Source organism: Salvelinus alpinus, chromosome 8 (genome assembly GCF_045679555.1).
Source record: "Salvelinus alpinus chromosome 8, SLU_Salpinus.1, whole genome shotgun sequence".
Taxonomy (NCBI): Eukaryota; Metazoa; Chordata; class Actinopteri; order Salmoniformes; family Salmonidae; genus Salvelinus; species Salvelinus alpinus.
The window spans coordinates 73,652,088-73,677,803 of NC_092093.1; the positions used below are offsets into that span (position 1 = coordinate 73,652,088).

General features: G+C 40.9%; 1 protein-coding gene across 3 annotated transcripts in view; it reads right to left on the reverse strand.

Moving 5' to 3' along the window:
• The window catches only part of LOC139583682 (dihydropyrimidine dehydrogenase [NADP(+)]-like), a 201,471-nt gene that overhangs the window by 171,118 nt on the left and 4,637 nt on the right, over window positions 1-25,716 (reverse strand). For 2 of the 3 annotated variants that reach the window (XM_071415019.1, XM_071415018.1), the window contains exons 2-3: window positions 12,363-12,473; window positions 2,183-2,265 (exon numbers count right to left, since the gene is read on the reverse strand). In XM_071415019.1, the coding sequence (XP_071271120.1) occupies window positions 2,183-2,265; window positions 12,363-12,473 (194 nt within the window). The remainder of the gene's footprint in view (window positions 1-2,182; window positions 2,266-12,362; window positions 12,474-25,716) is intronic. The other variant, XM_071415020.1, reaches the window with a different exon arrangement.

The window sequence follows — 25,716 nt, forward strand, 5'->3', positions numbered from 1 at the left end:
TGTCAAAGTCCAGAATATAAATATATATGATTGTGATGGTGTGTATAAAGAGTATGGACAATTTACGAATAGAAAAGCTGTGTACAGCAGTAGTTATATAGGATAAGACTTTAGAATACATACAGCGCCTTCAGAAAGTATTCACGACCCTTGACTTATTCCACATTTTGTTGTGTTACACGCTTTATTTAAAATTGATTAAAGTTAGATTTATTTGTCACTGGCCTACACACAATACCCCATACTGACAAAGTAGAGTTATGTTTTTCGATTTTTTTAAACTAATTAATTAAAAAATGTAAAGCTGAAATGTCTTGAGTCAATAAGTATTCAACCCCTTTGTTATGGAATGCCTAAATAAGTTCAGGAGTAAAAATGTCCTTGACAAGTCACATAATAAGTTGCATGAACTCACTCTGTGTGCAATAATAATGTTGAACATGATTTTTGAATGACTACCTCATCTCTATACCCCACACATATAGATAATTGTAAGGTCCCTCAGTTGAGCAGTGAGTTTCAAACACAAATTCAACCACATAGACCAGGGAGGTTTTCCAATGCCTCACAAAGAAGTGCACCTATTAGTAGATTAAAAAAAATTAAAAACAAAGCAAACATTGAAAATCCTTTTGAGCATAGTGAAGTTATTAATTACACTTTGGATATTGTATCATTACACCCAGTCACTACCAAGACACAGGCATTCTTCCTAACTCAGTTGCCAGAGAGGAAGGAAACCGCTCAGGGATTTCACCATGAGGCCAATGGTGACTTTAAAACAGTTACAGAGTTTAATGGCTATGATAGGAGAAAACTGAGGATGGATCAACAACATTGTAGTTACTCCACAAAACAAACCTAATTGACAGAGTGAAAAGAAGGAACCCTATACAGAACAAAAATATTCCAAAACATGCATCCAGTTTGCAACAAGGCACTAAAGTAAAATGTGGCAAAGCAATTACATTTTTGTCAAATCCAATAAAACGTATTACTGAGTACCACTTTCCATATTTTCAAGCAAAGTGGTTGGTGGCTGCATCATTGGTATGATTGTAATCGTTATGGACTGGGGAGTTTTTCAGGATAAAAAATAAATCGAATGGGGAGGCACACAGGCAAAATCCTAGACGAAAACCAGACACTTTCCACCAGACACTGGGAGAAGAATTCACCTTTCAGCAGGACAATAACCTAAAACACAAGGCCAAATCTTTATTTTAACCTTTATTTTACTAGGCAAGTTAGTTAAGAACAAATTCTTATTTTCAATGACGGCCTAGGAACAGTGGGTTAACTGCCTTGTTCAGGGGCAGAACAACAGATTTGTACCTTGTCAGCTCGGGGATTCGATCTTGCAACCTTTTGGTTACTAGTCCAACGCTCTAACCACTAGGCTACGCTGCCGGCCCAAATCTACAGTGGAGTTGCTTACCAAGAAGACAGTGAATGTTTCAGTGTTACAGTTTTGACTTAAATCTACTTGAAAATCTATGGCAAGCCCTAAAAATGTTGAATACCAATGATCAACAACCAATTAGACAGAGATTGAAGAAATTTGAAAAGAATAATGGATAAATGTTGCACTATCCAGGTGTGGAAAGCTCTTAGAGACTTACCCAGAAAGACTCACAGCTGTAATCACTGCCAAAGATGCTTCTTCAAAGTATTGACTCAGTGGTATGAATACTTATGTAAGAGATATTTCTATATTTCATTTTCAATAAATTATCAAAAAATGTCTAAAAGCATATTTTCACTTTGTCATTATGGGATATGTGTAGACAGGTGAGAGAAAAAAATATTTAATAAATGTTCAATTCAGGCTGTAAAACAACAAAATGTGGAATAAGTAAAGGTATATCAATACTTTCTGAAGGCACTGTATATATTAATTGGGTAATGTGTGACCAGTGTGTGTGTGTGTGTGTGTGTGTGTGTGTGTGTGTGTGTGTGTGTGTGTGTGTGTGTGTGTGTAATAACCACCGGCCACTAGTTTAGCCTCTGAGGGAAGAGGTTTCTCCCACTGACAAATTAATACCTCAGAGAGTACAAAGCTGAATGGTGGCAATAAACTCATTCGTCCAATAATGAAGAATGACTTTTAATCCCCTCCTCCCCCTGCGTCGTTGCCACATCTGTGACTGTTGCCATGGTGACCCGGCGGCTGTAGCCTTACCTCATTGCTTCCCGAAGTGCTCCGCGCTCGCTCAGAGTTGTGTGTTTGATGTCATCAAAATTGTTCTCCAGCGTCACGCAGCTCTACGTGTGTGTGAGAGAGAGAGAGAGAGAGAGAGGGATGAGTGTTTGTTTGTTTGTCTGTTTGGTGTCTGATGCGTTTCATTGATCGTAGGGCTAATACCCTGGATTCTGTCTTAATCCACTTCAATACCATCGCAGCACACCAAGCTTTTAGGAAAAGAGAATAAAATGTATTCTTTATGCAAATTGCACTTTAGCTCCAAAACCCTGACTTTGTTGTGAATGAATCATCAAATACTGACATTGCAATGTTATTGTCCAGCGCATCATTTAAACCACCGCACGTCATCACCCTCCTCTCTCTTGGGGTCGGGGTGAGCCGTTGTCATGGCATCGGCCCTATCAAATCCCCGGGACCCCTCCGGAGCGGAGATGAGCCTGGGGTAGGGGACAGACTGAGCCAAGGAGAGAGAGAGAAGCCTGGACGTTATTGACACGCTGACGATTAGCGAGGAAGGAACCTCTGCCCTCCTGCCGCCACCGGCCAGATAACCACTCAGCTCAGCCTAATCTCCCTCCCTCCCTTCTCAAGAAGTGTGTGTGTGTGCGTATATGTGTGTGTGTTCAGACCCCACTCAGTGACCACAGGCCACAGAGTCTAATCCCTTACTCATACTCAAGAGCTGGATCATACAGGCCCGGATGTTTGTCTTTAATAACACATTCTGAACAACACAATCAACTCTCCAACCCTGCCTACTGCCATTCAGTACCACAACAAAGCAAAGAAAGTCAGGTAGCCTCAGACCTTGCGGTGCTAAATTGTCCTCTTAGATGACATAACATCACCATACTGTGTAATATCTATGTATACCTGATTTGCACCATGACTGTACACAGTACCATCACTCCTCTATGAGCGACAGCCCTTTCTACATAAATGGAGTGATGTTTATTTTGTATATCAATTATGTACAATGGTGGATGATGGCATGGCCGTTTACGGCAATTACGTTTGTTCAGCAAACTACTTGCAAGACCAAGCCTGAGGATATCCAATTCAAATACCCATTGACTTGTAGCTCGGTTGGTTATTAAAACTATTGCTGCATTACAAGATCGATATAATCTTAGAACTTCATCCATAAAATGTGTGAAACTAATACACATATACCGGGAGGAAGGGAAGGGATTTTATCCATAAAGATAATGATTATCTCCCTAAAGTGTTTCTACTGGAATTGGTTATAACGTGAGTCAGGTGGTGGTAATGTTCACAAGCACTAACTCGCTTATGTTCTTCGCACAAAACGAAATGCGGAAGGCCTGCATTTTACACCTAATAATTAGGAAAGCTCTTCAATTCTTATTGACACCTAATTTACATGATTGAAAACCAAAGTGCAAGTCAGTGATTTTCCCAATTGAATTCTCGTAATGTCTACACTGAAGTATTTCAATAATTCGATGGGATTAACAAATGTTTTCTTTCATTTCGTTGTTCAAACAATAAAAATAAAATGATATGGAAATGTGTCATTATTTGCGTCGTTTGAGCGTGTGTCGTTTGAGCGTGTGAATGACAAGGATATGTTTCAAAAACAATTTGGGTAAGCTAGTTTTTATTTTATCTGTCCTCTGGGCAAGGGATGGAATATTGCATTAATAAGCCATATTCATTCAAAAGTGTTGTGAATGTGTCACAAACACATAGGAACGTCATACCATTATGAGGGTACTAATATTGAAACTGTAAAAAATTGTAGATCTAAGTGAAGAACTAACAAGAGTTTAGTATATTAAGGGTAGTTAAGCCATCGTTCCTTTTTGGAAATAATGATTGATTTTCCTCATGTTAACCTTCAAGCTACCAACATAAGAGCACAATAGTGGATTACATAAAGGGCATTGAATCTGGCATATTGAATCTGGCATGTTGAATCTGGCATTGAATCTGGCATGTTTTCTTTCATTTCGTTGTTCAAACAATAAAAATAAAATGATATTTTAAGGGATATTTTAAGGGTAGTATATTAAGGGTAGTTAAGCCATCGTTCCTTTTTGGAAATAATGATTGATTTTCCTCATGTTAACCTTCAAGCTACCAACATAAGAGCACAATAGTGGATTACATAAAGGGCATTGAATCTGGCATATTGAATCTGGCATATTGAATCTGGCATTGAATCTGGCATGTTTTCTTTCATTTCGTTGTTCAAACAATAAAAATAAAATGATATGGAAATGTGTCATTATTTGCGTCGTTTGAGCGTGTGTCGTTTGAGCGTGTGAATGACAAGGATATGTTTCAAAAACAATTTGGGTAAGCTAGTTTTTATTTTATCTGTCCTCTGGGCAAGGGATGGAATATTGCATTAATAAGCCATATTCATTCAAAAGTGTTGTGAATGTGTCACAAACACATAGGAACGTCATACCATTATGAGGGTACTAATATTGAAACTGTAAAAAATTGTAGATCTAAGTGAAGAACTAACAAGAGTTTAGTATATTAAGGGTAGTTAAGCCATCGTTCCTTTTTGGAAATAATGATTGATTTTCCTCATGTTAACCTTCAAGCTACCAACATAAGAGCACAATAGTGGATTACATAAAGGGCATTGAATCTGGCATATTGTATGGCACACCACAACTTTGTCAAATATTCATTCCACTCTAGCAGCAGCACGTGCCAGTTAGCGATGAGACCTTGGGGGATTCCCATACAGAGCAAAACACAGCTATTAGCTTGTCTTGTGAGATTTATGAATTTTCATATCAGATAACGGTGATTAATCTCAGGCCATTAGGAGAGATATAGCCCACCTCTCTTTATGTCTACCATAAGATTTTAAACCCCATAACATACATACCTACCTACCTACCAACCCCCTCAAAGTTGCACTAAAACAGACAGGCAGAGCCATCTAAACAACAAATATTCAAATGCAATGTCAGACACACCTACAGTACCTACCTTTATATACCTAATAAAACACATTCCAAAATGTTAGGAGGGGAGAATATTATATTCCAATTATGTCACGGCCAATGTATTTACGCCATAAGCTTAGTGTTCTATTATACATTCAGAAGAATGAAAAGGTCCTTGGAGGGAAGAGAGAAGAGAATTACGAGGAGCTTCTATTAACATCAAATCTTAACATAATTCATTTCATCTCCCCCACCCCTCGGTAGGAGCGGCTTAGGCAGGGTAGTGCTTGTGTTGTAATACTCCATGTATCTGCTGGTTAATCCTACGATGGAAGTGGGGAGGGAGAGAGGGCCACTGCTGGGATTACCAGGGGGGTCTGTGTGTTTCAACTGATAAAGCCCATCGATCACAACCACCCCCATACATACCACTCTACAGCTCCCCGACTAACACAAACACACACACACCTCTTTGTGTTCTCTCTCTCTCTCTCTCTCGCACACACACACACGTGTGCTCCACCCTAATGTGGTGCTGCAGCCTGCTGACATTTGATCAGGCAGAGAGAATCAATGTCTAGGTTGATCAGTGTCGTGTAATTATCCAGAGGTAGTCAGAGATAACGAACCAGTCGTTTACACAGTATCTGACTCACTGGCTCCACTCTGCTCACAACACAATGACCTGCTTTAACCCAGCCAAGACACACACACACGCACACACGCACACACGCACTAACTCAGTCCACTGTGTCAATATTCCATCCCAGTGCCCCCTGTCGATCACCCCATGCTGGTGCATGTCTTACCAGGGACTGAGAGGATGAAGAGATCAGGGATTAAATCTGTAAAGTGATGATGGAAAATATGCTCCAGTAAATATGTGTCCACATTTACCAGAGACTGTCTTATAGATTTATCTGTAAAAGATAAATGAGTGATGAATTTCCACTCGCAAAAAGTCGAAAAATGTCATGTTCAGCTCTCATCTCAGCTAATCTCTCACTAACACCAAAATCAACATTAGGCCATCACCAAAAATCTGTGGGCCACATATGGAAACCTTCCGCTCCAATGATGAAGTATACTCCTCTGTTCTCTCAAAATAAAACATGTCACATTATTTGAACTAAAACGACAAGATAGCCACACAGTTGTAACTACTAATTAGCTGAACAATAGGTGAGGCAGCATGAAACAATTTGAATCCATTTATTTTGTTTTGATATCTTCATATAATTCTTAATATAAATGAATCTCCTTTTTTTCCCTGACATGCAATGCATTTAATGAACAATCTGTCTTCACACTGCAGCACTATTAGAGGCATGACCCATTTACTTTTATCACAATGTGATGGAGTGGAGCATTTGCTCCTCGTTTTACTCACTTTAAATCCCTTCAATAGTGACAAATAAACCTGGCAAAAGCACTAATGTGGTCTCATCCATAATATTGTGTGAGAAGACAATTATTTCACATGTAAAGATTAGAATACAATACATCTCCTGGCAGAAAAGCCCTGCTGTTAAAGATTACATCTGGCCAAAAAGACCACTGGTTATGATTATGATGCTTTAGCCCTGAAGAGGTGAGACATTGGATATCATTGTCACTGAAAAAAACTTGAATGCTTCAAATTCTCAAACAAAGATGTGTTTCCCATTTCAGCCATTCTTACATACTGTACATGATCAATGTTGTTGTATAGTTCCCAATGCAATATCAATTCGTTTGACAGCCTCATGTGTTGTCTGTATTGCAGAACATCCTCAGTATCTTTAAGTGTTCTTTTTTTATTGTTGGTGTACATAAATACAACTTAACTTTCAGACCAACAGAAACCGTCATTTAATTCTAAAATGTTATTCCAGTGTCTGAAAGCCTTAATTATCATTTTGGAAAAATGTCTGAGAGAAACCATCACCCTTTAATTTATGCATATCACAACAAAAAATAATATATATAATATAATATAATATAATATATATATATATATAAATAAAACGAAGGCAAGATTACAATTTTTTCCTTAAGACTTTGATTGCGATCGGAATGAAAATAACCGTTTAAAAATATGCTCGTTTTTTTTCTTTCCTTGTTTTTATTGGACCTTGACTGTGACCGGGGTACTGAGTGATGATTATGAAAGGCAATTTAAGACATTTAACGAATTCCAGACAGGATTCACTTATGGTAGATTTTTTGCCCTCTTCGCTTTCATCGTGTCTCATTAAAGCAATTACCTTCAGATGCCTAATAAACCTCCCAGAAGCCTTTTCTGACACTCAAGCACATAGAGAGAGAGGGGTGTGGAGGGGAGAGAGAGAGAGGCCTTCTAAGACACCAAAGCAGAGAGACAGACAGACCGAGATGGAGAGAGGAGACAGCGACAGAAGAGAAAGAAAAAGAGGCCGATACACCAAAAGATAAAAAGAGAGAGAGAGACACACAGAGAGAGAAAGACACACAGAGAGAGAAAGAGAGACACACACAGAGAGAAAGAGAAACACACACAGAGAGAGAGAGTGAGACACACACACACAGAGAGAGAGACACACAGAGAGAGAGAGAGACAGAGAGAGAGAGAGAGAGAGGGAGAGAGAGAGAGGGAGAGAGAGAGAGAGGGAGAGAGAGAGAGAGAGCGAGAGAGAGAAAGACAGAGAAAGACAGAGAAAAAGAGAGGCACCAAAGCACAGTCTTCAGACCAGAGAAAGAACACAGAGGAAGGAGCATTACGAGGATAGGAGGATAGGCAGAGAGAGAGTAAATGTGCTCTAACTCACTGGTATCACAAAGCAGAAAGATAGACCGATCCAGACTCACTACTGAGTTTCTGAGTGCTTAATGCCCAGATATCATGGAAGACTGCCCTGCAGTATTGCTCCGTGGATTAGTAAGGGAGCTATTACACCGCAAATAGGTAGGGAACCCCTTCAAAGATCCCCTTTACTGACATAAACTGCATCCCTCAATATCCTAGCCATACATTAGGACGCTATATGGATGAAGGCTCTTCATAGATCCACCTCTAAATAATGGCTGCGTCTCAAATTACACCCTATTCCCTGTATAGTGCCTTACTTTTGACCAGGACCCATCGGGCTTTGGTCAAAAGAAGTGCATCAAATCAAAGTTTATTTGTCACGTGCGCCGAATACAACAGGTGTAGGTAGACCTTACAGTGAAATGCTTACTTACAGGCTCTAACCAAAAGTGCAAAAAAGTTATTAGTTGAACAATAGGTAAGTAAAGAAATAAAAACAACAGTAAAAAGACAGTGAAAAATAACAGTAGCGAGGCTATATAATAGTCATATAGGGGAGGTACGCGCGATGCCGTCGGGGATAGGCCAAATGAAAATGTGATTCACATTTAAAAAATAAAAATTATATCTGCATATATATATTTTTTCACATTTTCAAACAGTCCATTTATATTTTCCAATGGGCTATACATTTGGGTGATGTTTTTTCTCGCCTGAGTAGCCTTGTTTCACTGCCAAAAATAAAATGAAACCATCTAGAGTTCAGCGAAATAACAACACAATGTCAAATACAGGTAGCCTAGTCAAATAATTACCATCCAATCACATTAACCGTTACTCTCTCGCGGGAATTCAGTCCGTATGTAGCCAAAAGTAGCTGCTGCTCATTCCGTTTGCTCAAAAATTGATAAATGGTTAAAAAAAAAAGTAAGGCCTGTGTCCATTGAGACACATACCAGCTCTACTGGTAGTACTGCTACTACCAGCAGTACTACACCTGCACCTGTCGACGACACAAGTTGTTCTGCTTCCACGAGCACATCCAATGCTAGCGTCAGTAATTCTACATTTGTTTCTAGCCCAGCAAGCATGGACACTGACAGTTGTGAATCTGATGCAGCCGAAGAGCTACTGCCCCATTACCCAGGAAAGCACCGAACAACAGACAGGGATGTTGGACCATCGAAGAGGCGCAAATATGATGAGAACTACATTGATTTGGGGTTCACTTATATTGGGAGTAGTGCCTTACCACAGCCACAGTGTGTTATATGTGCCAAAGTACTATCTCACAACTCGATGAAACCTTCACTCCTGCGCAGACATTTAGAAACAAAACATGCCAATTTGAAAAATAAGCCACAGGAGTTTTTTGAGCGAGAATTCAGACATGTATTTAAGCAACAGAGAGCATTAATAAGAAGGGGCTAGAAGCGTCTTATATGGTGAGCTACCAAGTGGCTACGTCAGGCAAGCCCCATACTATTGTGGAGGACTTAATTCTTCCTGCTACTGCAGATAGGGCTAGGACAATGCTGGGGGAAAAGGCCAAAAAAACTATACAGACAATGCCTCCATCAAACAACACTGTTTCACGACGCATCAGTGACCTGACAGGAGATGTTTTGAAACAATTACTGCCAGTGAATTATATGCGTTACAGCTGGATGAGTCAACAGACGTGGCGGGCCTGGCACAGCTCCTGGTATATGTCCGTTACGTTTATGGGGGGTCAATTAAGGAAGACGTCCTCTTCTGCAAACCACTGGAAACTAGGACAACAGGAGAGGATATTTTTAAAGTACTGGACAGTTTTGTGACATCAAATGGACTTTGGTGGTCAAGATGTGTTGGTAACTGTACTGATGGCACAAAAGCCATGACAGGAAGACATGGTGGAGTGGTAATGTGCGTGCAAGCAGTTGCTCCCGACGCCACTTGGATACACTGCAGCATCCACCGAGAGGCTCTTGCTGCCAAGGGAATGCCTGACAGCTTGAAAGACGTTTTGGACACTACAGTGAAAATGGTTAACTTTGTTAAAGCAAGGCCCCTGAACTCTCGTGTATTTCCTGCACTATGCAATAATTTGGGCAGCGACCATGTAACGCTTTTACAACATACAAAAGTGAGCTGGTTAACAAGGAGCAAAGTATTGACACGTTTTTTTAACTGAGAGATGGGGTTAAAGTTTTCTTTACTGACCATCATTTTCGCTTGTCTGACCGCTTGCATGATGACGGGTTTCTCACACGACTGGCTTATCTGGGTGATGTTTTTTCTCACCTGAATGATCTGAATCTAGGATTACAGGGACTCTCCGCAACAATATTCAATGTGCGGGACAAAATTTAGGCTATGATTAAGAAGTTGGAGCTCTTCTCTGTCTGCATTAACAAGGACAACACACAGGTCTTTCCATCATTGTATGATTTGTTTGTGTGCAAATGAACTCAAGCTAACAGACAATGTCAAATTTGATATAGCGAAGCCCCTGAGTTGGGTGAGCAATTACGCAGGTACTTTCCCGAAACGGATGACACAAACAACTGGATTCATTAACCCTTTCATGCCCTGCCTCCAGTCCACTTACCGATATCTGAACAAGAGTGCCTCACTGAAATTGCAACAGGCGGTTCTGTGAAAATTTTATTTCAATCAGAAGCCACTGCCAGATTTCAGGATTGGACTACGCTCAGACTATCCTGTCTTGTCAAATCACACTGTTAAGACACTGATGCCCTTTGCAACCACGTACCTATGTAAGAGTGGATTCTCAGCCCTCACTAGCATGAAAACTAAATACAGGCAAAAAGACAGACTCTCCAATACAACCCAACATTGTAGAGTTATGTGCATCCTTTCAAACACACCCTTCTCTTTAACCTGTGGTGAGTGATTCACCATTTTTGATTAACAAATAAGGTTTTATATGTAAGATGGCTAAGAGCAAAAATATTGATTATTATTATTTGTGCCCTGGTCCTATAAGAGCTCTTTGTCACTTCCCACGAGCCGGGTTGTGACAAACTCACACTCATTCTTATGTTTAATAAATGTATCGTATAGTGTGTGTGTGGCAGGCTTACAATGATGGCAAAAAACTAAATTTGAGAGTAGCACTAGGGTCAGCGCAGAGGGGGTATGCAGCTGGAGGTTGAATGTTTGAAGGGGTACGGGACTATAAAACATTTGGGAACCACTGATATAGGGAATAGAGTGACATTTGGGATGCACGTCATGTTTGTGACCTCTATAGCATCCGCCCTGACCCCCAGAACACTTATACGGATGCTCCAGGTTCTGACCAAACTTCTTAATTAAAATGGGCATTGTTTTTGCCCTTCGCAAGCGGATAAATATGTTACATAGTATCGCTCTATAGCCTATCATTAAAAGAAATCAAAGACAGCTATGGACTATAATGGTTTAGCAGTAGAAGGGTGTTTGGATGGAAGAATGATCAGGGAGAATGCTGTGTGTTGCCAAAACACTTTCAGTTAGATGGTTGACGTCTTGCTTTGTAACTTTGATAAAGATATGAAAACATTCATCACATTAACCTAAAATACTTCATCCACATATTTACTCATGATTATAGTAGACCACTAGACTGTATGCTTGGTTATTTCAGATAAAGAACTTCACCAATCCATGAACATAAATGTGTGCATAGGTTCTGGATATACGCATATACGCCATATGTTCTAACTATTAAGCTTTTCAACATTAAATAAAGTGGAGAATCCATCACCATTGATTAGCGTGATGAATTAGCTAGTTGTACTTAGGCACAGAGCAGTCAGCAGGGAGAGAGAATAATCTCTCCTACAAAACATCTCCAATTTATTTTGTGTATATATCAGACACACACACACACACACACGCATGTGCATACACACACAAACCACTGTCACAAGCACACGTACACTCACTCTCAAACACATACACACACACACACACACACACACAGACAAACAGAGTGTCATATCAGTTCCCTTCAAGGACAGACGAGGGACTGCAGCCACCTGCCAAAAAACAAACCGTGAGGCTGGTCTTAGGAGATATTCTCTGAGACTTTGACAGCATGTGCCTGGAATCCTAAGATAATTGTGTTTGTGTGTGTGTTTTGTGTTTGCTTGTGTGCGACAGGGACGTGACAGTGAAGTGTGCTTGTGAGTGTGTGTGTGAGTGTGTGTGTGTGCATGCGTGTGTGTTTGTTATCTTGTCAGGGTGTCCAGGACACAGCTGTGGACATTGACATAAGTCCAAGCAAAGGTTAAAAAACAGCTACCGGAGATAACCTCGTCAGACGAGGTGGGGATCCAAGAAAAACACGGTTCTCTAAATTTGGAACCAGTACAACGTCTACGACAATCATATGTCTTGTTTGGTGGGCGTGCGTGCGTGCGTGGGTATGTGTGTGTGATGGGGGGGTTCAGGGTGCTCTACTCACATCACAGCCTTTCTCTGGGTTTCTTTTCCAGTGCTTCTTCTCTACTTTCTTAGCAGAGGTGGAGCAGATATCAGCATGGCTCTTCACCCGGGGGTTCAGGGCCAGGATATTCTGATAACAGAGGGAGAGAGAGGGGGAGGCGGGGGTGGTGAGAGAAAAAGTCGACTTTACAGTAAAACAGAGCAGGGGGGGAAAAAACGATGTATACCTCAAAAGTAAAATATGCATGTCAGTTGTATCACAAAGCATATTGTCGGAAATGTAGATGGTTTTCCTAGAAAACGGTTTAGATGGTTATCCTAGAAAACAGTTAGCTAAGATCCCTGTTAAGAGGTTGAAATAGTCCTTATGGTCTAATGACTCTATTTTTCAGGTATTCCCTTTTTCCAGTAGCAATAAATACCAATCAATTCACTAAGAGTATACTATTTTTCCTGTAACATGAACGTCTTCCAAAACAAATCAGAAATGTGCATTGCATATGTTGCGTCATTGCTCTACATTCAGGGTTGCAGTTGTCCCATGGGCATTTCCACGGTAACAGAGTGATGCTGAGACTCAGATTTTTCACTTTAAGATGCATGTCAAACAAAAACCAATGACTGCAAAGTTAAACAAACCATATAACTATAGGCACAAGGACTAACAATTTCCACAGAAAATTTTACAAAAACAAAATGTCCTTGAAGAACAGTACAGATGCAAAGTCTGGTAATAGAATGACGGTTTTACATTTTAGTCATTTAGCAGATGCTCTTATCCAGAACGACTTTCAGGAGCAATTAGATTTAAGTGCCTTGCTCAAGGGCACATTGACAGATTTCTCACCTAGATGGCTCAGGGATTCGAACCAGCGACCTTTAACAGGCACAAAACTCTTATCGCTAGACTACCTGCCGGTTTGTGCTGTTGGTGCCATTCTGTTACCAAATTTCCAAAACACCATCCTCACACGTGACAACAAAACCGTCAGTCGTGTAACCTTCCATTACAATCAACACTGCCCCCCCCCCCCCCCACCACCCTGCATTACCACTGATCAGCAATCATGAGCCTCTTCACTGTATTCATTATGAATGCAACACACACTCCAGTTTAAGCAGTGCACAGTAGAGCATAGAGCATTCATGAAACATCATTCATAAAGATCGGGAACCTGCGAAGACCGCAGGGACTTGGATTCTAAACACTGTGTGTGGATATGAGGATGTAAAGCAGCTCTAGGGATTCATATTACTGCATACTGTTTTCACAGTAACTACAGAGTTGATACATACTGTGATATATGAGGTTGTCTGCGCTCTTTAAATGTCCTTTAAACCAAATAATGTCTGTTCCAGGTGCATAAGTATTAAAATGGGAATACTGGAAAAGATGGAGATCAGCACACTGTCGAGAAAGAGAAATACATCTAGAAACTGAGGCTTAAATGCATAAATAGAGGTGTTTTATTGGGACATCGTGAAGCCCAAAATGTTGATTGTGCAGAAAAGTGAAGGGTGAAAAACAAAACAAACGTTTTGGCATCAAGCCATCATCAGTGAATCGTGAACGCACGAACTAGGCTTCTATTTGAGGTTAATTGTATACAGTATGTCACATGATCTAGTGAGGAAATCCATACATGCAAAAAAGTAAATAGTACAATAGCATGATTAAAAGTACAATGCCTTTATTTTTGCATTTATTCCCCTTTTTCGACAGTGTATGGGTCTACATCTTTTCCTTGGGACATATTGATAAATCAATTGAGTGTGTTGGCAGCCAGTGTTTGCTTTGGGGGGCAAGAATATGCCTTGTAAAATCTGAAGCTACACGTTCAGTCTACTGGTTATCAAATGCTTGTGCTGTCTTATGTCAGGTGTATCCCCCAGACCTAGCAGCTAGCTCTCCACCACTGAACGTTTAAATGCTGAGTTTTGGGAGCAGATTTGGGAGTCTATTTCTCTAGGTACTGTGCAGATGGTTTGGAGAACATATTATTTCCCCCCCTCTGTTTCCTTGGTGGAATCATCACTTTAGCATTGCCCCCTCGATTGATGCAAATGCTGAGCATAAAACATTCAAAGTGCATCTCTGAGTAGCATTTTGTGTATACCCTATCCACCATGGAATCATTCCTTTCTCCTCCTTTCTTCAACAAAAGTAGCAGCATCCAACCTCAATTAGTGTCCCACAAGCTATGTGACAAGACATTACGCTTTTTCTTTTCATATTTTCACAGTAGGTGGAAGGGAGAAGACCGTTTCATATGGAGGTATGGGGTTGTAAAAGGCCAGGCCTGGGCCTAACATAACCTGTGTCTCTTTCCCTACTATGTTAGCCACGCTAAATGAAATGTCACACTTTATGCAACACCAAAAATCTGCCTATTAATTCTTTCATTTCACACCTAATAAAGTGTAGTTACACCGCTGCGTTTCTTATTTTATTGTCTGTTAAGGCCTGTGGGACTATTTTTTCATTGTGTGGTCTAGATAAAGCAACATGGCAGCGGTACATGCTCGAGGTAAACCAATAAGGACCGAAAGGTACAAATATTCTGACAGCGGAGACAAGTCTCTTGGGATCCGTTAGGAACAATGATGTTTTGACAGCATGAACATAACAATAAAGATATGATTTAACCGTCTGTATCTTATTAAAATAGTTATGTTTATATTATATCCACCCTTTACAACTATAACGTGTCAGAACTGCAGGGGCTGTTTTGATCTAGAAGCATTACACCGGCCATAACTTAGAACGCATGGCAGTTGGTTTGAAGTGGTTCCAAAAGATTTGGAACAAACACACATAATTAGTACTTAACACCCAGAGGAGAAGCAGGACAAAAAGATGGGAGAGTAACTGCCATAGAATGAATGAACAAACGTTCTTGTGAACAATAACCTATCCAGACTAGCAAGAATCTGATTAGCCAGAAACACTGCACTACCAAACTTGCATTAGAGAGAAAACGATTAAACATTACTTTTTTTATTTTCTAGTTATAAGGTTAATGTAAAACATTGTGAAATCCTGATGATGCTTCCACATTAAAAAACAACATACTAGATTCAGCAACTGTGACTCTCGTATCACCAGAAACATTTACATGCCTAAACTGTTTGGGTCTCCAACATGATGTATTAAACAGAGCGACAGAAAGAAATATCAGGATTAACAAAAACAACATATCGTATTTCCATGTCTTCAATGTTAAATAGACCCTCCCTCACTGCATACAGACCTGTCTTAGTGTTTGTATCTCCAGCAGAGAACCCCATTTACAGCCCTGTATTGACCTGGCCTCCTCAAGTGGAAAATGTACAAGAGAAACAGATCCATGGCGGTCAGATCCAGGCAGGGTTGCAGGAAACACTAACCATGTTTGACAGCGGCTAATCTACTGTGGTTGCTAAATGGTTAAATGAAGAATAATAACAGGGAAATGGATACCAGGCAGGGTTAATCCTATGGTGTTTAAATCTAGATTGAGTGAAACAGGGTAGTGTTCAGTAAGGTACACCGTAGCAAAATGTTCTGCAACATAAACAAACACTGGGTGTTCTTACTGGTTCAGTGTAGTACATCGTTTTAAATCGTTTTCCCTACTGCACACAACCCAGATGCCCTGGCTGGCACCATAGAAAAGAAGAGAGTTCTCATTGCCATAGCTGACCATAGCAAAAACTAGGTTAACAACATGCATCCCTGTAAATGGACCCGCAGCAGAGTTTAACATATGCATCATCCCTCTATAAATACACAGTTGATGCTATTAGTATGCTGCTATAGGATTTTCTCTGCGAAGTCAAATGTTACACATCTGGGCCAATGGGATCAATAACGCTTACAAGAGGACTAGGCATTCATCCATACGCTACACTTAGATCAATACCTACTAGGCCTATACACAAGAGATAGTCCCTAAGATATCTGGTGTTTTTACACATCCTCTTATTCACAGTGGTTCTACATGTAACTAAAACAGTCACACAGAGCATACTACTACTGTTTAAAGTAAACTGACAATGCTGCTCAGCACTTGTATCCATTAAGATCACATCCTAAAAGACTCATGATCACGCCAAGTGTGTGTTAGAATGTGTGCACGCATGCGCCGTGTGTGTCACCCAAACACCCAGTGTCTACACAACACAAGAGAACACCTCCCCTACTGTTTGTGCGACCTTTCTCACTGCAGGGTAGTTACTGGGGACCTGCTTCCGCGCTCAACGCACTCTGCACAGAAGGCCTCGTCTAAACCAAGGAACCAAGGCCCATCTGTGAGTGTTGGCTGCATCAGTACGCATGTGTCCGCTGGGGAGGAAGAGGGAGGGAAGGCTGCCTGGCCTGCCTGCGTGTGTCTGGCTTTCACACTCTACACTGATCACACTGGGCCCCAAACAGATGGAAGATCAATAAGTGCCCGGGCCAGGCAGAACGGCCGGTGGTATGCAAACGCAGACCGAGCCCTGAGCCCTCAGAGGAAATCAACCAGGGTGTGAGGGAGGTGAGGAAGGGGGGGGGGGGTATATGATGGACGCAGGGAATGGGCAAATCACAAACTGGAAGCAGTGATTAACATGGTGGGCTGAGTGAGGACCTGAGAAGCACAAGCTAAGACTTGGAGGCATGAGACATGAGCCCTATACTATGAATGTAGTTAGAGGAGTTAGCGAGGTAACTTTGGTCAACTCTAAGTTCAACTTTGGATAACCGGTACAACAAATGTGGCTCACCTTTTAGCCTGGTAAATTGCTATGGCAACGAATCCTTCAGATCTAACCAGCTACGGGTTAGGTTAACTCAGGGCTCACTACATTTGTCCTGGATGAAGTGTCTGAGCTGCGAGTTGACGACCAATGAAATGATTCCCTCAATCTCGCAAAGATTGCATCATCATCCTCTTCATTTGAAGAAGACAACTGATTAAATATTGTATTATTCAAATGTCTTTTTGGATGTATATTTTGTTAATTATTAAATACCTATCACATTACACATTTAGTAACAACAGGTGTCTGTGCATTAATAAGCACATGAAACTAACAAAATAAAGACTGCACTTCTAAAGTGAATTTGCAAGATACCTTGTCTTCCATTTTGAATTAGGCACAGGTGAAAACGTGGCACTGACTTACCAATGGATTGATGTTTTAGCATTGTCTCAATGAAGAGTTCGGCATTCGACTAGCCACGTGCGACATGCATGCACAGTTAAAAACCTGCTAGAGTTAGCGACAGGCGGACGAGCAATATCCACCGTCGTAGTACGGATCAAGTCTGAACTGGAATGGAAAGCTAACTGAAGCTAGCTAGCTTTAGAAAACTCTGAGTAGATCTAGCTTGCTTCGTAGTATACCCCGAGGGAGGCAGAAGGACATACAGAACAGCTACTAGTTAACCCACCACAGTATCAGACACCAAAGAACTGTGTAGGATATACTAGCTAGCTGTACTATGTACTAAAACAGGGACAATCCATGTGCTATGCAATGCATGAAAGCAGTCACGGTCCACATTGTATTCTGGTAACCATAGTAGTTTGGCTCAAATTATATTCTGATAACCATAATAGTCTCATCGTCATAAAACTGCTTTAAAAATCTTTAAAAAGGCCATGTTTTATAAAAAATATATATACAGTGGGCTCCAAAATTACTGGCACCCTTGACTGGCAATGTACAAACAATACTTTAAAAAATATAAACAATATAATTATAGAGATAAACTCAAAATACCAACATGTGAGAAATACTGTACTATATTAATGTTTCAATGGAACCCACCAAAATCATACAATTATTTAATACAAAATAAATTTCCCCAAAATCAAGGTTTCATAATTATTGGCACTCCTCATTTAGTACTTAGTGCAACCACCTTTGGCAAGGATAACAACATGGAGTCTTTTCCTGTAAGGTTTGACATGGTTAAGGAAAACATTTGGAGGGATTTTGGACCATTCCTTTATGCAGATACTTTCAAGATCCTTCACATTCTTGGGTTTGCGCTTATCAACTGCCCTCTCCCACTCAGCCCACAGGTTTTCGATTGGATTGAGGTCCGGCGACTGAGATGGCCATGGCAGAACATTGATTTTGTTGTCACAGAACCATTTCTGTGTGGATCTTGAGGTATGTTTTGGGTCATTGTCTTGTTGGAAGGTCCACCTACGGCCGAGTCCCAGCCTTCTGGCAGAGGCAACCAGATTGTCAACCAAAATTGGCTGATAAAATTGCCTGATAATTGGTGGAATTCATTATGTCATCAATCTTAACCAGTGCCCCTGGATCTCTGGAATTAAAACAGCCCCAAAACATCACTGACCCACCACCATATTTCACCGTGGGTATGAGATGCCTCTCCTTGTATGCATCTTTGTGTCGATGCCAAACATGCCGATGCTGTATCTGACCAAAACGTTCAATTTTGGTCTCATCTGACCAGAGCACCTTCTTTCAGTCATAATTTAAATTACATTTGGCAAACTCCAAGCGCTCTCGTCTGTGTCTTGGGGTCAGAAAGGGCTTTCTTCTGGCAACCCTTCCAAAGAGCCTGTGGTTGTGACGTCTGATGGTGCTTTTTGAAACCTGGTGACCCCAAGACGCCACCAAGGCCTACAATTCTTTCACAGTGATTCTTGAGGATTTTGTTGCTTCTCTCACCTTCCTCCTCCCTATCATGGAGGGCAAAATGCATTTGCGTCCTCTACCCGTGAGGTTTTCAACTGTTCCATATCTTTTAAAACATTTTATTATTGCCCTGACAGTGCTCAGTGGATCTTCTTGTAGCCATTACCAGATTTATGAAGGTCTACGACCATCTGTCTCTTTTGAACTGCCAGTTCTTTTGTTTTCATCATGGTGTTGGATGACAAACGGATATTGCATGCATGTTACCTCATTTCATTCCTGGTTTAATTTTGATAGATGTTATTTACAATAATCTTTAAGGGTGCCATTAATTGTGAAACCTTGATTTGGAGGACATAGATTTTTTATTAAATCAATAAATGATTTTGGTGGGTTCCATTGAAACATTAATAAAGTACAGTATTTCTCACATGTTGGTATTTTGAGTTTCTCTATAATTATATTGTATATCTTTTTTTAAGTATTGTTTGTACATTGCCAGTCAGGGTATGGCATTGTAAATTGGAGATGTAATTGATTATATATACTGCTGAGCTGAACGTGGGCCATAAAAACATGAAATAGAACATTGTCCTAGCTTGATGTAGAAACAGGTGAAAACTTTTGGAATGCTGAGCCACTTGACTGCACCAGACGGCTGTGTGCGAGTTTGTTTCTTTTGACAATGACTCACCGGACTACAGCCATATAGTTTTGAACCTAGAAGAAGAGAGAGAGACAGAGTAGCCTTGGCAAGAAGGAGTCAGCTGAGATTGGAGTAAAGAATGTTGAGTTGGTCACAAAAACATGGTAAGCTACTGAGGTAGCGCTAGCTAGCTAATGCCTCCAGATGTAACTCGGAGGTGAAGCCTACTTTCTGAATTAAACAACAGAGTTGATACTAATAGAATTAATAGGGTTCACACACACAGCTTTGCATACCCAGGAGCTCCAGCATGGGCGTACGTCTTGCATGACAAGTCCTAGGAGGTCTGTTATAGCAACAACATGAAGGTCAAAGTAATTTATTGCACAAAATGAAGCAACTATTGATTAGGAAAGAAAAGGGCAGGCACAACTGCTCCGCTAATAATGCTGTGTTCGTAACCAAGAGGGAAGTGGGAATTTACCACCATAGAGTGGTGCCAATGAATATACTCGTAAGCACACATTCCATAACTGTAGGTGGCAGTAAATTGCCATACTTGGCATTATACATGTTCAAACAACACACTCTAGATGGCAGTATACACGCTTTCAGTTTGTTTGCCAACTCATAGAAGTAATAGAAGAATAGAATGGACTACTTCAAAATGGAGATGCCAGTGCACTCACAGACGCCATAACGGGATATATACAGGTATGAAGATGATATCTATCACTCTCTATTTTTAACACATACGACTAGGAAAAATCTATATAAAATCTGAATGGCGTTTCAACTGGTAATTACTGGTGGGAAACTGGTCTATCATCCTTGAACTCTAAGTAGAAGGTGGGAATTTACCAGTTGTGAATTCATAAATACCAGTTGGATGCATTCACGTGCTTCGAAAAAGTTGAAAAACACCCGATTGGCTAACGGCCAACAAGCTGTGTCAACCATAAACTAAAAGTACGGCTATCAGGCTTGTAAACAAATTATAGTGTTCAAAAACCATATTAATAAATTGCTTTTTTAAATAATGTTTTGTAGTTGCATTTAAATTGCCAAAAATGCTGTTTGAGGTAATTTCCTTAGTAGGTGATGTCACCATGTGGGAGAAGTTGGATTTCAAGGATGATAGACGAGAGAAACAGAGAAATGCTGATAAATCGTGGCTGCCACTGAAAAATTAATTTTAAAAATAAATGTGCGCCGAGACTCACTTTTAAGATCAAAGTGACAAGTTACAGCATCAGGTTGTCCGAGGAACCTCCAAGGTAACTAGCTAGCTTGTAATCCTTACTCTTCTGCTGGAATCAATAAAGGAATTTCCACATATTGATCTGCCGTTAGAGAGATAGAGCAACAGCCTTTGGGTCAGCAATATTAAATATAGGCCAAGGATATAATTTGTTCTCCTTTATGAGGAGAAACAGTGCAATAAAAAAAATGGCACGTTCAACAGAAATATGAATCTATTCAGCTATGGTTGTGTACTGTCTGTATTGCAGGGCAAACAGTCCTATCCTATCTAAAATGTACCATCTTACACATGAACTCTCGTTCCTTTGCACTGACGACCCGGTCACAACACAGCACGCCATTTCAATACAGTTTCAACACAAAACATCCACATACAGATTATCCATACCATTCCCATAATGTAAGTAGGTGACAAGCTGCTTGCTGTAGACTTGGGGTTAAAGACATAAAGCTTTCTCCTTGAGACAGAGATAAAGCAGTAGGATCCCAGTGTGACCTTCCACACAGCACAGCCTGGCCAGTCTGTGTGGAGACATAAGAGCAGTGGTGGTGTGGTGCCATAATGTCCACTCACTAAGTCATGCATGTATTCATGTCACCCAACAGAGCAGAACACCAAGGACACCAACCGTTTCTATTTCCAGCCAACATGGTTGTGTCGTGTCTCTCCTTTAAGTTAAGTCTGCTGGTGTAGCCTGGTCCAAAATCTGTTTGAGCTGTTCGGCACAAACATTGCAGTTGATAAGATAGCACAAACTGATCTGGGACCAGTCTACTGCTGTTGGGTTTTCGCTCTAGCATGCGAAAATGTTAAGATCGCTTTAACTTTATCCACTCACTCACTTGAGGTAATTGAGGTAGATACAGTTGAAGTTGGAAGTTTACATACACTTAGGTTGGAGTCATTAAAACTTGTTTTTCAACCACTCCACAAATTTCTTGTTAACAAACTATAGTTTTGGCAAGGCGGTTAGGACATCTACTTTATGCATGACACAAGTCATTTTTCCAACAATTGTTCACAGACAGATTATTTCACTTATAATTCACTGTATCACAATTCCAGTGGGTCAGATGTTTACATACACTAAGTTGACTGTGTCTTTAAACAGCTTGGAAAACTCCAGAAAATTATGTCATGGCTTTAGAAGCTTATGACAGGCTAATTGACATCATTTGAGTCAATTGGAGGTATACCTATGGATGTATTTCAAGGCCTACCTTCAAACTCAGTGCCTCTTTGCTTGACATCATGGGAAAATCAAAAGATATAAGAATTGTAGACACAAACAAGTCTGGTTCATCCTTGGGAGCAATTTCCAAACGCCTGAAGGTACCACGTTCAACTGTGCAAACAATAGCACGCAAGTATAAACACCCTGGGACAACGCAGCCGTCATACCGCTCAGAAAGGAGACACGTTGTCTCCTAGAGATGAACGTACTTTGGTGCGAAAAGTGCAAATCAATCCCAGAACAACAGCAAAAGAACCATGTGAAGATGCTGGAGAAAGAGTATCTATATCCACAGTAAAACGAGTACTATATCGATATAACCTGAAAGGCCGCTCAGCAAGGAAGAAGCCACATCTCCAAAACCGCCATAAAAAAGCCAGACTACAGTTTGCAACTGCACATGGGGACAAAGACCGTACATTTTGGAGAAATGTACTCTGGTCTGATGAAACAAAAATAGAACTGTTTGGCAATAATGACCATTGTTATGTTTGGAGGAAAAAGGAGGAAGCTTGCAAGCCGAAGAACACCATCTCAACCGTGAAGCATAGGGGGTGTCAGCATCATGTTGTGGGGGTGCTTTGCTGCAGGAGGGACTGGTGCACTTCACAAAATAGATGGCATCATGAGAAGGAAAAATGATGTGGAGATATTGAAGCAACATCTCAAGACATCAGTCAGGAAGTTAAAGCTTGGTCGCAAATGGGTCTTCCAAATGGACAATGACCCCAAGCATACTTCCAAAGTTGTGGCAAAATGGCTTAAGAACAACAAAGTCAAGATATTGGAGAGGATCGTCACAAAGCCCTGACCTCAATTCAACCAACTTAATGTGGGAAGCTTGTGGAAGGCTACCCGAAACATTTGACCCAAGTTAAACAATTTAAATGCAATGCTACCACATACTAATTGAGTGTATGTAAACTTCTGACCCACTGGGAATGTGATGAAAGAAATAAAAGCTGAAATAAATCATTCTCTCTATTATTCTGACATTTCACATTCTTAAAATAAAGTGGTGATCCTAACTGACCTAAGACAGGGAATTTTTACTAGGATTAAATGTCAGGAATTGTGAAAACTGAGTTTAAATGCAGTTGACTAAGGTGTATGAAAACTTCCGACTTCAACTGTACATAGTGCATTTACATTCTCTCTTGACATCAGAGTAACAGTCTTTCCAACCAAACTCAACATGTATTCTCTTCCCAGACTTAAAAGACACTGAATCAAAAGAGATGAAATAGACTATCACAGGCCATCTGCTAGCCCCTACAGACTGAGCCAGCTACAGTGAAAGAAGCTAGTCCCAGAGTACAGATCAGTTGCACTCACTTCCCGGCATTGCAGCACCAAGTTAAACGAACCAGGCAACCAACGACAGTAGTTCATAAGCATAGGCATCCCCTGGTAAAGGCTCCTGCCATTTACTGTGTGATTGTTGTTAGTGTGTTTTATGTGTGAGTTTTGTGTGTTTGTACTTGTGTTTGCATGTGTGTTTGCATGTGTGTGTCTGTGCGTATGTGTGCAAGAGCGAGAGAGAGAAAGAGGGAGTGAGACAGACAGAGACAGACAAACAGACAGGGGAATACTGTGGACGCCTGAAACAAACCATGCGCTCGCTACGGTAACAGGCTTTAATTTTGGTAATGGGCACTATGTGCCAAAGGCTCATTACATGGCCTTTGAAAAGTGTCCCTGGCCATGTTGAGGCTCGGAAAACAATTAGCACAGAAGCAGAAGGTAAATGAAGTGTAAAAGAAATCAGGGCTTGATGACCGAGTGAGTCTAGTCTCAGGTCTTATCTGAGGCTCTGAGGAAAGGATGGAAGCAGAGGGAGGGAGGGGTAATGAGGAGAGAAGGAAAGAAAAAAAAGTTCAATATGCCACATGCTATCTGGGTGTGTAAGCAAGCCAAGCCAAGCCAAGCCAAGCCAAGCCAGCCCTGCCTTGCCTGGTGTCTGGGGGGGGGGGGCTAGGGTATGAACTACACAGAGGGGATTGAGTTTGCGGACGGAGATTGCAGCAGACAGAGGGGTCACATGTGATCAGGTGAGACTGCTCTCCTCCCCTAGGGTACAGAGGTGGCAGTAAATTGTGCAGTGGAGGAAAAGGAGAGGACACAGTCTCGGCTGGCTGTTCTCAAGCCCCCCCCCCCTCTCTCTCTCTGCCTCTCTTTTCTCTCTCTCTCTCTGACAAGCCCAAGGATCATCTCTGCTTTGTTGATTGATTAAAAGCGCAATCTGAGCAAACCTGGCCAGGAGTGCAATTACCGGTCCACCGGTTTGGGTGTCACTTCTGAGATGTGCTTGTCTGGGTGTGTATGTTTGAAATGATACCAGTGCCTCCACGTACCTAGTACACTCAGCAAGATGTTGAAGATTATCACCGCAAATGCCTTACATAAATTCCCTCTAGCTGTTTATCTCACCACAATATGCTTATTTGACTGGGACTGAAACTGCCTCATTCAATAATAGTTTTACAATACACATCCTCATATAGCATTTTTAAAGATCTGAGACGATTATCTTTGTTGGCCCCAATTGGCCCTTGAGGATGCCATGGATTAAATGTAAAACAATAAATAATGTAGATGTCCATTTCCTACACCATGTAAGCAACTCATAAGCCACCACAGCACTCAGACAAAAACCCAGCTAATACGAGGATCTTCCAAGGCAGCCTAAATCATTTCAATAACACTTCATAGCTAGCCTGGACCCATCATTTGCAAGTCAGTGTTCCCAGACAACTAGGTTATGGAAAGACATAGGGTCTGCTCTGTTACCATAAGAATCATACATATTTCTATAATAATAATATTACATGTACTGTAAATGCCATTTTGAGATGCTTTTATCCAAAGAGACTTACAGTCATGCGTGCATACATTTTACGTATGGGTGGCCCCGGGAATCTAACCTACATCCCTGGCCGTGCAAGCGCCATGGTCTACAGACTATGGATTCCGATTTTCACAAAAATCTAGCAAGTTTCAGTACCGGGAATAATTCATAATTATCCCGAGAGTCCCAAGAAATAGCACAAAAAAAATCCTATTTAATGCTATTCAAAACCAAGATATGGTCACTATGCCAGGGTTCTCCCCAAATAAGAGAGGTGCTGGGCCACCATGTCGGCTTGGCTGCGCCACAATGTAAAGATTTTAGTGCAAATTAAACTGATATTTAGTAATGATAGTTACTCTATCTTTGACTGCCAATGACAATGTTGTGAATTGGGAGACAGGCCATTCATGAATTCAGAGCGTTATCATGTTCCTAAGTTAATTCAGCGCATTTCAGCAGTAGCGATCTCGACATAACCGACTAAAATCAACTTCACAATTTACAATGGAGTTGAGCGGCGACTAGTGTGGCCAGACAGGAGCGCCGACATCACATAAAATGAGTATAGCACACAAACTTTGTAACAGCAGTCAAACAAAAAAGTAAATTGACCAAAGTTGCTAAGCTTGCTAGATAACCTCCTTCAACAAATGACAGAAAATCTCCTATACTTGGCTAAATGGAGTTGATGATTATACAGATAGCAGATCAGCTCATGGATAACGGGAAATGAACA